A 17,884-nucleotide genomic window follows, 5' to 3' on the forward strand; every position below is an offset into this window, starting at 1 on the left:
AATTTGGGAACCATTTAATTCCATTAGTTTTCAGTCGACCTGTGAATCTATCAGTATTCTTTGCTCCTCTGGTAAAAATTGTTGTGGTGATGTGAAATTTAACATTATTGTATTTAACCTTAAGTGTGCATAATGAAAAAGTGTCAGCAAGATACCCTGCTTCTAAGCAATACACAGCAAAAGGAAAATGCAGGATGACATGAAACAAATTAACTATTCCTCAACAATCACCAATAATTAAAAAACCTAGGCTAACTGTTGGGAACAGGAACCCCTTTGTTACCCCAAATTTAAAAAGGCAACTCACAAAGTACAATTTTTTTCCCCAAAAAGTATAATTGTACAAAGTAGCTAATTTTCAACACAAATCACCCAAGGACAACAGTGATCCATTCCTCAGAGTAATGTTCCAAGGCAACCACCTTCAGCTACCTCATCAATTCCCTCCATCATAAGGTCAGAAGTGGGGATGTTCGTTGATGGTTGCACAATGCTCAGCACCAGTCACAACTCCTGAGACTGAAGCATTCCACGACCAAATACAAAATGACATGGACAAAACGTTTGGGATGATGATTAGCAAGTAACATTCATGCCACATAGGTGTCAGGCAATTACCATCTCCAAAATAAAATCTAACCATTGCCAGTGGACACACAATGGCATAGACTTTACTGAATCAGTTACTATTGATCAGAAACTGAACTGGACTAGTTATAAGAATACAGTGGTTACAAGACCAAGGTCAGAAGCTAGGAATCCTGTAGTAACCCACCACCTGATACCCAAAAGTCTACCTACCATCTAAAATGGCAAAAAAGTCAAGAAAGTGACAGAATACCCCCTTGCATAGATGAGTGCAGCTCCAAAAACACCCAAGTTTGATACCATCCCTCAGAATAAAGCAATAAATTTACTTTGCACTATATCAACATTCACTTCCTTAACATCAATGCTCAGGAGTAGCAGTGTGTACCCATATACAAGATGTACAGCAGAATTTCACCAAGGCTTCTGAGGCAGCAATTTTCAAACCCATAACCACTACCACCTAGAAATACAAGGGCAGCACATAGAAAGGCCATCGTCTGGGATTTTCTCCATGCTAATCACCATCTTGACTTGGAAATCTTTCTTCCAGTGTAATGGAGTCAAAATTCTGGGGAAAAAAAACCCACCCTAATGGCATTGTGGGTGTACCGTCATCAAATGAACTACAGAAGTTCAAATCGACTACAGCAATTGGAAGGCAACTCACAACCATCTTCTCAAACACAGCTAGGGACAGACAATACATACTGGTCTAACTACGAATATCAATATCCCAAGAACTTTAAAAGTATTCACTGGTCAAACAGATCACTAGCTTTACCAACCTCTATGACAATCCTGTGATTCACATTGCTTACATTCAAAATTGACAGTCTTCAAACTCATTTTAAAAGCTTTCTACCTGCAATTTACATCTCACAAACTAGAGTGGCATAGACTCAATTTCTACAACACTATCTTCTGATATGCATATTTAGGTAGAATGCAAATACAAGTATTTTATAATGCTTCTTCTTATCACAAGTAAAAGTAGTTTTAGTTTGGTAAATTCTTCCAAACGTACTGCCTCCCTAATGGATAGTTAATCTCACTTACATATCATGGAACTGTAGAATTTTTAAAATTACACACTTCATACATCCAGATTCAATAAAGAGAGAGACAACATTTTAGCACTACTGATATTTATTGAATAATAATGAATTTAAAACTTCAGTAGATTTACCAGGTTTTTTTAAATGAACAAAGGCAGATTCTAGCAGGTGGCAGTCTTGGTTTTTACAATTTGATAATCATACAATGAGAGGGAAAAAATGCTCAGCAAAATTAGGGAAATAAAAGTGAATTTGGCACTTGAATCCAAGTACATAAAGCAGCCTTATTAAAACAAAGCCCCAGAAAACTTACAACTGATCAGATTCCTTCTAAAAATATTAAAACCCAAGAAATATTATCTGAGTATCCAACTCCAGTGCAAAAAAGTACATGCATTAAACAACCAAAAAATGACACTTATGAAAACATTGTCATTCCTAACAGAATCAGCATTTCCCCAGAGAGAGACTAGACCTTGACTTTCTCCAGACAGGCCATTTGTCATCCTATTCTTCCTTTAAGTTAGTAGATCCTTATTGATTTTTGATGAACTATTTAATTCTTTTACATCAATAATAGGTACATGGAACAAAACAAGGTTAAGTGCAGTCAGAAAAGTTCACCCTTAAAGCAGCAGTGGCCCAACAAGTCAACAATTCAAAGACGCCTCAAAAGTCCTCCACCTTCTAAATTCCACTATCAGGTTACATCTGCAACCAAACTATGACTCACGAGTACAGTTAGCTTGAAATATTATCATAGCTCTTTAATTAGTGAAATTTGAAGGTAACTTCTGACAAACTCTAAGATGAAATCAGATCTCAGCCAACGGAGAAGGAAAGGTTTACTTGAGGCCAATGAGACTTATAGAAACTTTGTAGAGGCCTGGAGATAAACCAACTTCACATTTCTTCCTTCGGCATAGACCAATACATGATACAAAGACAAAAGACAGCAAGTTTAAAGAAAAAAGAATACAAATTCAATTTTAGAATATAATGTGCAGCAATGTAACTTCATTGTACAAATAATGAACAGTAATCATGAGCCTTTCAAGGCCAAATGACAAATGTCTCCGTCAGTCACACTCAAGTTCTGGTCTGACTTGCAAATCTTCTTAAATTAGTATTGGTGACAGAGCAATTGAATTTCACAAACTCTTAACAAATAAAACTGAGAAAAACAGGCATCCTGTTCAAAAACCTTTCAACATCCAATTACCTCCCACAAACTGGAGTTGTATGAACTTTCAATTTCTACAATATTGTCCAAATCTTTTTAGATGTAAAAATTATTAATATTCTTTGTTAGTTTGCAAACCTTTACCAAGCAGATAGATGCATATTGTAGCAGAGAAAAGTAAAATTAACAACTTATACTCCTGACTGTGATCATTTTATTTAATTGAAGGGTTGTCACTGAACACAAGCTAAACCACCTACAAACATACTATGACATTTAGTTTGAAACAAAACAAAAACTCAAGAGGCTCATACATCTCCAGTGCAGTCCATCTTCTTCATTGAAACAAAATATATATTGAACAGTCATCAGTTTGATTTGAATCAAACCTAAAATAAATAAGTTTCAATTACAAAACCTTGTTAGCTGATGAAGGAAGTATTGAAAAGAAACTGAACTGATGTGATAGGTTTAGAATCCCACAAATTTTTTTCTGTTTGATACTGAGGCTAGTCTGCCTTTTTTTTTTGGAAAGTGACCAAATTATTCAAACTTGGTTGCTTTAGCTAATGCTGTTTATTGCAACCGTGTAACGTTGATGCAGTAATGACAGCTGTTAAATTCTATACCAAAACTGCATTTCAAGCTTGTCAACTTATAGAATTAAAAACTTCATGCAGTAAGTATATATTTAAATGGTAAAAGAAAAAGCAGAACATATTGGATTACTGGAAAACAGAGCGAAGTAGTCCAGCCACGTAAGAGGATTTTTTAAAAAATTTGACACTGCAACAAAGCAATAATGGCAAGCTATAAAACTGCAATATGATTATAATAAAACTATTGATACAAAGCAAAACAATTTAGTGTTGCCAACAGGAAATTCAACAAAACTTCTTCCATCACCAATGGTCACCCAATTCAAACTTCATTACACAATTAAAATTAATCAGTACCACATTTCTCTAGTAGGCCTCCAAGCCTGCATTTTTCACATTAGGATTAATGCAGGTTGTTTAAAAATCAGCGTTTTCACTGTTTCTAGGGCTTATTACACAAGATTGTAGTACCTGGGCAGCAATGCACACTATATGCATTTAAGTACAAGAATCCACAGCATTTTTTGAGTGACACCAGTTTACTCAAATCATTTTCTCCATATCAAGACCAAGGCCTCTCAGGATTGCGCGATGGAATACAAGTTGCATTTAAACAAACAAAAGGTGCGATTTGTCAATATTTGTCTGGAACAGAAATCCATGGCCATCTATACTTTTAGTGCTATAAGGAAAAGCCCAAGTGCTATGCGTTCATTGTTCACTTCAGTGAAACCAAACTTCAGCAAGTAGGTTTAAGTGCTCATGACCATCTATTCGAAATAATCATGCCCAGTTAGATTAGCTGTGGCTATTTACCAACAACCATTAAGGAGGGCAAAAATATTTTTCTCAGTGCTTCAACTGGCTGCAAACAAGTCCAATTGCTCTTTCAAATTCCAAGCTAGTTTATTTAAAATTAGACTATTACAAGTTGAATACAGTAATCTAGTTCAGTGGTACTTTCAGATAATGCTGCATCTTACATTATGGTCAACGTTTAGTCCATGCAATAAACTTCAAAGGTATTTTCATGGTATTTTTAGATATTTCCTAATCAACCTGCTTAGCGATATTATTATACATGTCGGGCAGGTGGGATTTGAACGCAAGCCTCTTGGCTCAGAGTAGTGACACTACCAAGAATCCTTTTATGGTATTTTTACCTAAACGGATCAAAGCATATTTATGCTATTGGAACTCTGATTGATATGCATTCATGTTATAAAATAGGTTCCATTAAATTAAGTGCTCCTTTCCAATTCTAGTATTATTTGGTTCATTTATTTCAACTAAGCTGAAGTTGCTTGCTAGAATGCTAATTGTAGAGAGCATTTATTCATTGTGGATAATTGGCAAATCGAAATCACAGCACCAAATTTCCAATGTAGTAGCAATTCTGAAGTAGAAGAGTTTGATACATGTACCATCAGTGCGTTGTAAAGATTTGATGAAATGAAGAAGTCTTGGAATGCAGCAGCCTTTAATAATTAAAAAAATTATAGGATTTAGACCATGACTCAGCTGAAATGCTGGAAATTTAAACTTTAAACAAGAACAATGAGTTATACTTGCAATGCAGTTAGTGCCAGATAAAAATAACAGTTAAATTGTCATCATAAATTTTGTTTTGTTAACTTAATTATTATATCTTTGTTTCTAAGCCCATAATGTTGCCAGTGAAAAGTGAACACTGAAGCTTAACAGAAGTCTGATATCTTTCTTTATCATCTTGAAAGGCACTGCTCATCTTACATTCCAAAGAGTGCAAATTTTGCACGAAAAACACAAGTCAAATACTCCTGCTACACCTAGAATTCAGCACCTGCAGATTCAATTCCTGCTTGACATAATCTGATCCTTCGTTCAAAGCTTTGAAATATTTACTAAACTAAAACTTTACATAATCCTGTTCCAGACAAAAAGTGCATAACACTTGTGCTCCTTTAAGCAAGGGCCACAACATTCATAATCTTCAATTCTACATAATAGCAGCCTATTAAAAGCAAATATAAGGTGCATAACTTGTCTGGTGAACTAGTAGGACCTTAGTCCACAGACAGTTCCATTTCATAAAAGGTAAGCATCGCAGTTACTGGCGCAACTGTGCTTCAGTTAAGTTCGCCAGCTCGATGAGAGCCAGAGCACCATGCAGTCGCTCCCGTTGCTCCTGCATACGTCGGCATGCTGCAGCATGTGATCCATTTTTCTCCTCATCTTCATCTTCATCAGACTGTATGAACTCCAATGGATCCTGCTGCTCCTGGTCAGCCTTCTGTCCAGTGCTTTTCACAGGATGAGTACGCTGTTCTCGGGTTTCCCAATATCTACGTGTAGACAGAATTTGGACATGGTATTCCTAATTTAAAGATGCACAACACCATATCTACCAATTGGAAATAAACCACTTTGCTTTATACAATCTGTTCATATAAAAATACTTAAAAATAAGCAGAATGATATCTAGAGACTTCAACACAAATCAAAGAATGCAGTAGACTTTTCGTTTTTATTCTTAAATTAAGGAGATAAGCATTTTACAACTCATTTAGGTATACTTAATGCTCATAATCATGCATTTTTTATTATTTTTTGCTATTTATAAATAATTATCTATAGGCAGGGCATCAACCTTTACACAGAGGGTGACATTTCAATTTCTTTGTCACTTTAGGTGGGGGCTGGAGGGGGGTGTATTACATTTCAGAAAGATGTTTGTTACAAGAGTAAATGTGACTTTTGTTTCCTCAAACGTGTGCAATGAAAAGGACTACTAAAAAGAGCCAAGCAGTAATTAACAAATAAAACCTATTTTGTTGTCAGTTAAGAAGCAGCAGATCAAGACATAGTAGAGTCCAAAGCCTGACCCCAGTGGGTGGAAGGATAGGAATCAGGATTTAGCAACGACATTGGTTCACCTCTGATGGTGCACACTTCGGCCTGGCTTTGGCAAAATTCATATGATCGTCAGGTTTGGACTTTCAAACCAGGCTTTCCTTCTCTTCCAGCTTGCTATGTAGTTAGTTTTTTAGGGAATGGAAGGAGAAGTGTAGCTGCATCCGGTTCAATACATTTCATATATTGTAGTTCCATATTCTGGTTCGCCTAGCCTCCCCTGCACATACTTGTGTCCTTCTTCCCCTTCTGATAAAAACACAGGAAAACCCTCCTTCACATCCTGGGGTGGCACAGTGGGATAGTAGTTAGCACTGCTGTCTCACAGCACCAGAGACCCAGGTTCAATTCCCGCCTCAGGCAATTGTCTGTGTGGAGTTTGCGCGTTCTCCCCTGTGTGTGGGTTTCCTCTGGGTGCTCCGGTTTCCTCCCACAGTCCTAAGATGTAGTTAAGTGAATTGGCTATGCTAAATTGCCCGCAGTGTTAGGGTGAAGGGGTAAATGTAGGGCAATTGGTCTGGCTGGATTGATCTTCGGAAGGTTGGTGTGGACTTAGTGTGGAAACAGGCCCTACAGCCCAACAAGTAATCTAATCTAATCTTAGGGGTACACCTCACCCTCAAGCCAGCACATCACATGCTCTCACATGAACGCACCATCTCTGCCCTCCTCACACATCCCTGTGTGCATATCCAGTCCCTTCCTCACTCCACATGTCCCCACCTGAGCACCCATCCATCCCACCATATTTGGGTTATGGTATGTGCACCTTCTTGATCCTGAACCCCTCCATCAAGAAGGTGCACATACCATAACCCAAATACCCAGTTAAGACAAAGGATGAATATAAAATGACTGTTCTTACAAATCAAGAAACAGAAGGTTCCCTTACTAATGGCAAAGTCTCTCGAATGTACAACATTTGGGGCTTTTACACAAAACATTGTAGACAATATTTCAATTCCTTTCCAAGTTGAGCAGATATTTTAGTATCAAGTAGAGTCATAGAGATGTACAGCACGGAAACAGACCCTTCAGTCCAACCCGCCCATGCTGACCAGATATCCCAACCTAATCTAGTCCCATTTGCCAGCACTTGACCCATATCCCTCTAAACCATTCCTATCATATACCCATCCAGATGCCTCTTAAATGCTGCGATTGCACCAGCCTCCAACACTTCATCTCGCAGCTCATTCCATACATGCACCACCCTCTGTGTTCTGTATCCAAATAGCTAATTCTGCTTGTATTCCATGAGATCTAACCTTGCTAACCAGCCTCCCATGGGGAAATTTGTCAAACGTCTTACCGAAGTTCATATAGATCACGTCCACCGCTCTGCCCTCATCAATCCTCTTTGTTACTTCTTAAAAAAACTCAATCAAGTTCCTGAGACATGATTTCCCACACACAAAGACATGTGGACTAGCCCTAATCAGTCCTTGCCTTTCCAAATACATGTAAATACTGTCCCCCGGGATTCCCTCCAACAACTTGCTGACCACCTACATCAAGAACTTTCAAAAGCTGATTGGGGGCAGATGTTTGCAGGTAAAGGGATGCCTGGAAAATTGAAAGCCTTCAGAAATTAGATAATGAGAATCCAGAGACAGTATATTCCTGTTAGGGTGAAAGGAAAGGATGGCAGGTATAGGGAATTCTGAATGACTGGAGAAATAGAGGGTTTGGTTAAGAAAAAGGAGGAAGCATATGTCATATTTAGACAGGAGAGATAAAGTGAATCTTTAGAAGGGTATAAAGGCAGTAGGAGTATTCTTAAGAGGGAAATCAGGAGGGCAAAAAGTGGATATGAATATCTTTGGCAAATAGGGTTAAGGAGAATCCAAAGAGATTTTACAAATACATTAAGGAGAAAAGGGTAACTAGGGAGAGAATAGGGCCCATCAAAGATCAGCAAGGCAGCCTGGAGCCACAGCAGATGGGGGAGATACTAAATGAGTATTTTGCGTCAGTGTTTACTGTGGAGAAGGACATGGAAGATGTACAATGTGGGAAAGTAGATGGTGACATTTTGAAAAATGTCCATACCAGAGAGAAGTAAGTGCTGGATGTCTTGAAACGCGTAAAGGTGGATAAATCCCAGGTGTACCCTAGAACTCTGTGGGAAGCTAGGGAAATGATTGCTGGGTCCCTTGCTCAGATATTTGTATCATCAATAGTCACAGGTGAGGTGCCAGAAGACTGGAGCCTGGCTAACATGGTACTATTATTTAAGAAAGGTGGTAAGGACAATACAGGGAAACTATAGACTGGTGAGCCTGATTGATAACTGAATTATTAGCTAATAAACCATAAATAGACAATTTATCAGGCATTCTTTTGAAACATACTCACTTTGCCAGCCATTCTGCGACAGCTGTGTTGTCTGCAGCCTGCGTTTTCTTTGCTCCGCTGGACGTCTCATCTCTCCGTAAACGTGCGTAAGGATGCTTGGTACAATGACGGTTTGCATGAGTAAATCTGCTTCCACAGCCTGTGGAGAATTCAGTAAATGCTACATTACATTCACTCCCAAACAGGTACCCCTTTAACAACTTTTAAGAGTATTTATGTTTCAAAAGATAAAACTCTCCCAATCCAATTTCGAAAGACTGACACAAAACATCTGTGGCATTCAATTTACATTTCACATATTGTAGTTCTGTACTCAACAGGCAAACTGCAGTCTGCACCTTTGGAGAGATGCGCAAATAACCATGAGGAAATGCTGAAGTGAGAAATGGGGTTTTATTTCCCCCTTTCTCCAATGTAATTCTGACTTGTAAATCTCTGCTCCTCTATTTCTACCCATATCTCATTCAACTCTCAATAAAGCTTCTGATGCAATCTTAAAATATACAGCATTGCAGCATTTGGAATAGGGGAATCAAAAATATCCACTTACTAGGGTGTAAGTTTGCTCGCTGAGCTGTAGGTTTGATATCCAGACGTTTCATTACCTGGCTAGGTAACATCATCAGTGGCAACCTCCAAGTGAAGCAAAGCTGTTGTCTCCTGCTTTCTATTTATATGTTTGTCCTGGATGGGGTTCCTGGGGTTTGTGGTGATGTCATTTCCTGTTCATTTTCTGAGGGGTTGATAGATGGTATCTAGATCTATGTGTTTGTTTATGGCATTGTGGTTGGAGTGCCAGGTCTCCGGAATCTCTGGCATGTCTTTGCTTAGCCTGTCCCAGGGTAGATGTGTTGTCCCAGTCGAAATGGTGTTTTTTTTTTCATCCGTGTGTAGGGCTACGAGGGAGAGAGGGTCGTGTCTTTTTGTGGCTAGCTGGTGTTCGTGTATCCTGGTGGCTAACTTTCTTCCTGTTTGTCCAACATAGTGTTTGTGGCAGTCCTTGCATGGAATTTTGTAGATGACATTGGTTTCGTCCATGGGTTGCACTGCATCCTTTAAGTTTGTCAGTTTTTGTTTGAGTGTTGGTGGGTTTGTGTGCTACTAGGATTCCGAGGGGTCTTAGTAGTCTGGCTGTCATTTCTGAAACTTTTTTGATGTATGCAAGGATTGTCACAAACACTACGTAGGACAAAAAAGGAAGAAAGTTAGCCACCAGGATACACGAACACCAGCTAGTCACAAAATGATACGACCCCCTCTCCCTCGTAGTCCTACACATGGATGAGAAAAACCACCATTTCGACTGGGACAACACATCTATCTTGGGACAGGCTAAGCAAAGACATGCCAGAGAATTCCTAGAGGCCTGGCACTCCAACCACAACACCATAAACAAACACATAGATCTAGATACCATCTATCAACCCCTCAGAAAACAAATAGGAAATGACATCACCAAACCCTAGGAACCCCATCCAGGACAAACATATAAATAGAAAGCAGGAGACAACAGCTTTGCTTCACTTGGAGGTCGCCACTGATGATGTTACCTAGCCAGGTAATGAAACGTCTGGATATCAAATCTACAGCTCAGCGAGCAAACCTACACCCTAAACCTCAACCTGACCTACAAACCTTGCAAAAATCCTCTTTCTAGGTTTTTGAACGTTTGCAGAATTACATATGTATATGAACTAGAAGCAGAAGTAGGCTATTCAGCCCGTCAACCTTGCGTCACCATTCAATGAGGCCAAAACCAACATGCCCTCAAAGCTGTGAAGATGCATGCTCCAAGGTTCCACACACAGTGATCAGCATAAGTACCTAAATATGGTATAGCATCCTGGTCTCAGAGGTCACTACAATGCATGGACCTCCAAAGCCTGAACAATTAAAAGAAAATTAGAAGGAACTCAGGCTGATCTATGTACTTCAAGATCAACATTCCCAGCTACCACAGATAGCCTTTGATTTAGTTGACCAACAAGCATCTGCCTAGGTCAAATCTGAAAAATTTCAAACACTTCACCTCATACCCGTTAAAGCAGTTGCAAAGTCATACAAAAAAAATTTTTAAATCCCATCTCTGTCCTAATTTCATTTAGTGTCCTTTATTTCTGGACTCACCCACCAGAGGAAAGATTCCTTCTACATCCACTTGTCAAGACCATTCGTGATCTTAAACTTCAATCCAATCACCCCTCACTCTGTTGAATTCCATTGTAAGCAAGCCCAGCATGTCAAATCTTTCCTTATTAGACAACCCATTCCCCCCATGTTACAATCCAATAAACCTCCTCTGAACCACCTCCTTTCTTAAATAAGGAGACCAAGCCTATACACAGTATTTCATCCTGCAATGTATAACAAAAAAGATTGTTAGGTTTCAAATTTCAATTAATTTCTTAAAAGGCTAGCATTCCATGAATCTTGTGATTACATGCCTCGCGCAGAGGAACACCTAGATCCCTCTGCAACCCAGAATTCTGCAGAAATAGGCCATTCAGCCCTTTGAGCCTGCTCCACCATTCAATATCATGGCTGATTTGACATTCCTCAACTCCACTTTCCTGACTTTTGCCCACAACCCATGTTTCCCTTCGATAAAAACAAAATCCATCTCAGCCTCGAATATACTTAATGATCCAACCCTGACAGCCCTTGTGATAACAATTCCACAGGTTCATTACACTACACCCCACTCATTTAGCCAATATTACTGAAGATTATGCTCTCCACTCCTAGAAATTCCCACAAAAGGGAACAACCCTTCCATGATTACTTGTCAAACATCTTAATAATCTTATATGCTTTAAGAAGATCTCCTCTCACTCAAAATTCCAATGAATATAGTCCAATCTACTCAACCTCTCCTCAGAGTCCAAATCAACCTCAAGATCTTTGATGGACTACCTTGAATGTCACTACATCTTTCCTTAATTAAGGAGAATAAAATTGTTCAGTATTCCAGCTGTGGTCACACTAGTGCCTTGTGTATGTTTAGCAAAACCTCTCTACTGTTATACTCCTTTGCCTTTGAAATAAAGGCTAACATTCCCTTTGCATTCCCATTGTCTACTGAACTTGGATGCGAGCGTTTTGCAATTGTTTGAATGATGACTCAAATTCTTGTTGTGCTGCATCTTGCTGGATACCCCCTCCATTGAAACAATTTCCAGCTCCTGTATTCAACCTGACAATCTCACATTTTCCACATTATATTCCAACAGCCATGCTTCTGTCCACTCACTCAAACCCTGAAGAAGGGCTTATGCCCAAAACGTCGATTCTCCTGCTCCTCGGATGCTGCCTGGCCTGCTATGTTTTTCCAGCACCACATTGCTCAGGTCTGGTCTCCAGCATCTGCAGTCCCCACTTTTTCCACTCACTCAAACTGTCTATATTCCTCTGTAGACTCGGTCATAGAATCCCTAGTGTAGAAGCAGGCTATTTGGCTCATCAAGTCAACACCGACCCTCTGAAGAGCAGCCCACCCAAACCCACATCCCTTCCCCTATAACCTGCATTTCACATGACTAATCCATCTAGCCTGCACATCTTTGACTGTGGGAGGAAACCGGAGGAAACTCACACAGACACGGGGAGAATGCACAAACTCGACACAGACACCTGGGGGTGGAATTCAACTGGGTCCCTGGTGCTGTGGGACAGCAGTGCTACCCACTCAGCCACCATGCTGCTGTCAACCTCACCACTTGCCTTTTCATCTATTTTTGTGACATCTGCAAACTTGGCAATAGTGCATTCACTTCTTTATTCCAAATCATTAATGTATATTATAAACAATTGTGCTTCCAGCACTTATAAACTAGTGGAATAACACAAGAATAAGTTACCATCCTGAAAATGGCCACTTTAAACCAATTCTATCTTTTATTGGTCAGCTAATCTATATTAATACATTATTCCCTGACACCATAGACCATTACCTTATTATTAGGTAGCCTTATTGGATGCTTTTGAAACCCAAAAGAACTCCAATGAGTTTGTCATACATAATTTCCCCTTCAAAAAAAGTAATTCCAATTATATACACTCTATGACATCTTTTATTGCTGGTATAGTCTTCAGATTTTTTTCTCTTCTCTGTCCCTTCCTGCTCTTTTCTGCTATTCATTTTCTACATCAGTATTGTATTATTCTGCCTCATTTCACTCCCTCTTTGACTGATACAACTTCACAAGCAAGATCTCTCACCCCCATTCAGTTTATTCCTACTTCTGATGCACTTTGATCCGTGCAGTCACTTTAATCTAGTCATCCCATGCTAATTTATACACGATTCAAGCACCGTACCAAGACTATCATTTTGAGCTTTTGCACTGTAACCCTGACTCTCAACCAAACAAGCTACAAGTGTGGACAATTGCAAAGGCTGAGGCTCCTGTGATCGAGGTCTCTTTTACCTGCCTTCTTTACAGTAAAGCCTTCCTGTCTTTGACCATTGACGAAATCATAAAAAACCTATCTTAAAAAATTACGTGGACACTTAATCCAGGAGGCAGTCCCATTCCTTATCTCTTGATATGCCAATGTATACACCTTGATAGGCCAGTCAAGTTTCCTTCAGTTGCAAGCACTTGCTGCAGATGTGTTTACTCTTGATCACACTGGTATCATAAGCATCCACATTCTGCAATCACAACACGTCACCTGCCCTGCCATCTCCAATAATTGTTAATTATATAGGCATTGCTAATTAATAAATTTATAATTACCAGAGCCTGCACCTCATGAAATGTTGAAATACCATCAGTAAACTTTACAATACTAATGAAACAATTCAATATTTACAGTTTCCAACAATACTAGTTACAGCTCCATCTCTGGCACTAAATTGTCAATCAACTGCTGGATGTTTAAAAAAAAGATAGCTGAAGTAGATCTCCTCCCCACCCTTCAAATAATACTGGTTGTAGCAAACCTTATTAAACGTACCTCTCTTTTACCCATGTCAAAAATTACGACTTAGATCCAAATTCTTAGATGTACTCGCTTAGTAAAGTCTCCCTCCCACTGGCCATACTCCTTACTCTTTCAATCCATTCTTTGCATATGGAAGCATATGTATAGGCATCAAAAACATTGAACATGCTGGCCCCATATTTACTGCAAGCTAAGCTTCATCCAAATCAATTTATCATTTATAACTAAGAGATACAAGATATCCTGCATGCACAAGTGAAAACCTAAAGGCTTGGCTTTACTTTATTAGTTCTTAGGTAGAGACATGAAAAGTAGAGTTTGATAATTTACCAGTTTCAGAACAAACAAATGGCTTTTCCCCAGTGTGAAGACGCTGGTGAGTTTTTAGTTGTCCACTCTGAACAAATGCTTTCCCACAATTTGGGTAGTCACATAAATAAGGTCTTTCACCTAAAAGAAACCCACAGTAATAAATCAATTAAAGACTATAATCCTTTCTCAAATTGTTCATTTGAAATAAGACAGCCTGAATTTTGTGAAGCTCACTTTAAAGGTTTATAAACATCACATATTTTAAGTGATTTTGCAGCAGATTATATAACTAATAAACATTGCAGAGGTCTACTTAGCCTAGAAAAATTCAAAATTATAAGCCAAATCATTAATAATTTAAAACAAATGCTATGCACTAAGAAATTGGTGTCTGCCTCATGTAAGTTATCCCTCAATTTCAGCAAAAAAAAAGTGTTTAAAATTAATCCTGTCTTATTTTACACACGTTTTCAGTGTGGTAATTTCAGCTAGTCAGGATCAGTTATCATTTGGTCCTACTGATTAAATTTTGGACAGGTGTTAATTAAGTTTGGAGTCTGAAAGGGGAACAAAATGAAGAGTTGATCACAAAAAGTATCCAAATGGTTTCTGAATAACATTGCATAAGGATAACTTTTCAATCGAATTGTTAATCTGCAATGTCCTCTGAAAAGTTAACATCTCTTTAGTTATGCAAATAAATGATAAGCCTCAAGACCAATGTTATGATACTATTGCACATGCAAATTTACATTCATTTAAAGACAAACATTTCCAGTTTAGGGAATCTCCAACACAACATAATCCAACAGGTGTTAGCAGGTGCACTTAAAAAAAAAGCTTTTCTAATATCCAAGGGATATGTATAAGAATAACCAGGACATCTCAGTGATCACACTTTCCACATTTAAAGGACTATTTTAAGTTATTTGAAGCTGTACTTTAGCAATAAAGTAAGGTATGCAATACATGGCACAAAAAGGGTGAAATTAGCATTGACATCAAAGGAAAATATTACAGACTGAAGAAGTTAAAACAAAACTTTCAACTTCAATTCATGACTAGTACAATTTAGGCAAATACAGGATCCAATGACTTGTTAGCACATTTAACCACTGGAGTAACAATCTCGACATAAGGATTAGAATGAAGAGTTACTTTGGATAATAACAAGTGGATAGTCAGAAACGAAGAAAAATGACCCAAAAGACTAAACACTTGAACTTATAACATATTTTAAACTAAAATCTATCAATAAATAACAGACTGCATTAAAGCCGATAAGAAATAAATTTGTCCATTGCCTTCAACCAGATTATGTTAGGATAATCATAGAAATTCCTTCCAAGTTATGAACTGATGATATGGCAAACTGCAAAATACTCACCAGCAGATTATCACTTGCAATATGCAAGGATAATGGTTCATCTCATGTGCCAATAGACATACCCATGAAAAGTTCTAAATCTTACCAGTGTGTGTTCTCTTGTGAGCTTGTAAGGATTTCTCGCGAGGAAACACTCGGTTACAAATGTTACAGCGGATTCTGCTTGAGGAGTGTTCACCCTCGTTTATCAGATCGCGGATTAACTCCGCTCTTGGTCGGCCTCGTCTCGTTCCGTCCTGAAATAAGCATACCAATATGGATTAATAACTTAATATCTCAGTAATATAAAAAGCATGTCGCAATGGCTGACTTTTGGTGCAATTGGCAAAATTTAGTCTTACTAAGACTTTCCAAAAATGCCCCAATGCTTTCTTTAAACGCAATGCAGGAAGTCTTTGGAAAATCTCCAAACCAAGCTGAAGTATTCAGTTAGTTTTCTCGTGTCTCATGAGAGTGCACACTCTTTCCCTTACATGGGCACAAACGTTATAACTATTGCAGACAGCTCTACAATATAAAAAACTTAAATACTGCCCCTTCACCCTCCCAAGGTACATTTAAAGACACGAGTGTGTCTAAAACTTAGCAGTACAGCATACTGACTAACTTCGCATTGTTTGTTCAGCATTTTCCCACCTACATTGCTTCGGAGTTAAATTGGGAGAATTTCAGTCTTCAATGAAGAGTTTCTGATCAACCATGTCCGCAGGATACGGGTCTAACTTTCAGAATTCACTCCTTAAATAGACCAATTTTCAAGTTATATAGTGCTGAATACCTATTCTAATATCTAGTTATTTGACTTGACTCTTCGGAATAGGGAAGAGTCCTTCATCAGAGCTAAAGAGTCATCTAGACCCGACGGCTTGCTCTCTCTCCATGGTTGCTGCCTGATGTCTAGCATTTTTTTTGTTGTCAGTATAGCTCCAGCATTCTTAGCCGGGTCAAGTGATTTAGCATCGACTAACTCTGCCAGAAAAATCGTGGCAGGCTTCCACATTTGGATGTTTTGCCACAGAAACGAAGTGAAATCATTCTCCGCACTGAAAGCGAAAGAAAGGCGTGATTGTGGGATCACTAACATCAGTCCACACAGTGTAACCTCAGAAATCGAACATGCGGACAACATAAACAGAGCGGCGTGACTTTGGACAGATGCGATTTGTGCAGCCCGGACAATACAACAGAGCAGGACCTCTTTAAACATGTCCGGGGGTGGAAACTCGTTTCTTTTTTGGCGCGCTGGAGTTTTGACAAGCTCTCCAGGAAGTGATTTCATTCATTTGAATTGTTTTCTCCTTCCACAGCAGCATCGGTGGCGGGAAAGCAACGGGTCTTGGACTTCATGGCTCAACGGGGTGATTGGCCGAACTTTGAAGCAGGATCTAAGAATGGTTCAGACTAAAGGTGCTGCTGGTGACACCACTTTGTTTATTTAATCTTCCAGACCACCCCCGCACTCACTCTCCCACTGAAAATGGGCGCCAAGCGGCAGCCAGACAAACTGCACAGTTCCAACCGCAAAACACCAGTCCGCGTTAAAACCCCACCTTTAAAATTTAACCAATTTAAAAATAAAATCAAACACTCCCCTCCCTTTAGGTCTAAAGGATGAGTCCGCGGACATAGTGACTGGGGGAAAAAAAACAAATGCTCAAGCATTTCATAATACAAATTCTGTAGGACTAGAGTTCACTTTCAGTTGCCCGGCTCTTCTGCTGCTCCGGGTTCTGCCCCCGCCGCTCTCACTGACCTGTGAAAGGTGATCCAGCTCCCGGTGCAGAGCTGCCGCTGCTCCGCACTGGGCTTCCCTGGCGCCGGGACCGTTGAACGGGGCGCCGGGGCTGAGAGTGACATTGTGGGCGTTCTCACCCCATCGCCACGGATACACCATAAAATCACTGAAGCCGGGGCTGGTGGGGCTCACATCCAGGCGCTTGGGTTTAATCGGCGTAGTTTTAATAACCGACACACGCTTGGGAGAACCACCGGCGATCTGATTCTCCGCCATCGCAAGAGCGATCCCCAAAGAATGGCGGAAAAACAGCGAAAGTAAATAAATAATCCAGCGGTGACAGAGCAGCCACTCAGACACAAACTCGCGCGTTTAAGCATTTCCCGCCTTTTCTGCAGACACCAACCGAACGCTGCGACGGAACCTGGCGACGTCACAATGGCTGATTGACAGCTCCATTCATGCATTGGAACGTCCGGTCACAGCCAATCAGGCGCCGGCGCGCTTTGTTGATTGGAGGAGTCGGGTTTTCCCCGCCGGAATTCATAACGTCTTCTTGTTAATCAGCGGAGTCTTTGTTTTCATTTTTATGGTTAAAGAGACAGAGGCGTTGGGAAATGCCACTTTGTGTAAATAATATTATACATCTGCTGGGCCTGTAGACGTACTAGATACTGTGTGATGCAAGCCTATGGAAAGCTTCCAGAGAGGCGTTTATTTATGTGCAATTCTATAAGTATTCCTGAAAAAGGCCATATTTTGTTAAAGCCGCTTTGTCTTGCACTCAACAGGACAATTCACAAGAAATGCTAAAATATATGTATT

The 17,884-nt window shown here is 39.5% G+C and overlaps 1 protein-coding gene across 2 annotated transcripts; it reads right to left on the reverse strand.

The window, feature by feature from the left end:
• Nucleotides 1–1,719: 1,719 nt before the first annotated feature.
• Nucleotides 1,720–17,431, reverse strand: znf367 (zinc finger protein 367). Of its 2 annotated transcripts, XM_060845296.1 has the most exons (5): nt 17,078–17,431; nt 15,410–15,560; nt 13,956–14,075; nt 8,679–8,817; nt 1,720–5,752 (listed from the first exon to the last, which is right to left on the reverse strand). In XM_060845296.1, the coding sequence occupies exons 1-5, from the start codon at nt 17,333–17,335 to the stop codon at nt 5,518–5,520; spliced, it is 903 nt and encodes a 300-aa protein (XP_060701279.1). In that variant the 5' UTR covers nt 17,336–17,431; the 3' UTR covers nt 1,720–5,517. The 2 variants fall into 2 exon arrangements, with proteins under 2 accessions (XP_060701279.1, XP_060701286.1); XM_060845303.1 differs by lacking the exon at nt 13,956–14,075.
• Between the last annotated feature and the right edge of the window lie 453 nt (nt 17,432–17,884).

Source organism: Hemiscyllium ocellatum, chromosome 2, assembly GCF_020745735.1.
Source record: "Hemiscyllium ocellatum isolate sHemOce1 chromosome 2, sHemOce1.pat.X.cur, whole genome shotgun sequence".
In the NCBI taxonomy this organism is placed as follows: Eukaryota; Metazoa; Chordata; class Chondrichthyes; order Orectolobiformes; family Hemiscylliidae; genus Hemiscyllium; species Hemiscyllium ocellatum.

What these genes read in the sequence shown, in the direction of transcription:
- znf367 (XM_060845296.1), bottom strand. Translation starts at nt 17,335, where the DNA reads ATGGCGGAGAATCAGATCGCCGGTGGTTCTCCCAAGCGTGTGTCGGTT. An exon ending in AGCTGGATCACCTTTCACAG is followed by an intron (nt 15,561 to 17,077) that starts GTCAGTGAGAGC and finishes TGCTTATTTCAG; the next exon opens with GACGGAACGAGACGAGGCCG. An exon ending in TCACAAGAGAACACACACTG is followed by an intron (nt 14,076 to 15,409) that starts GTAAGATTTAGA and finishes GGTTTCTTTTAG; the next exon opens with GTGAAAGACCTTATTTATGT.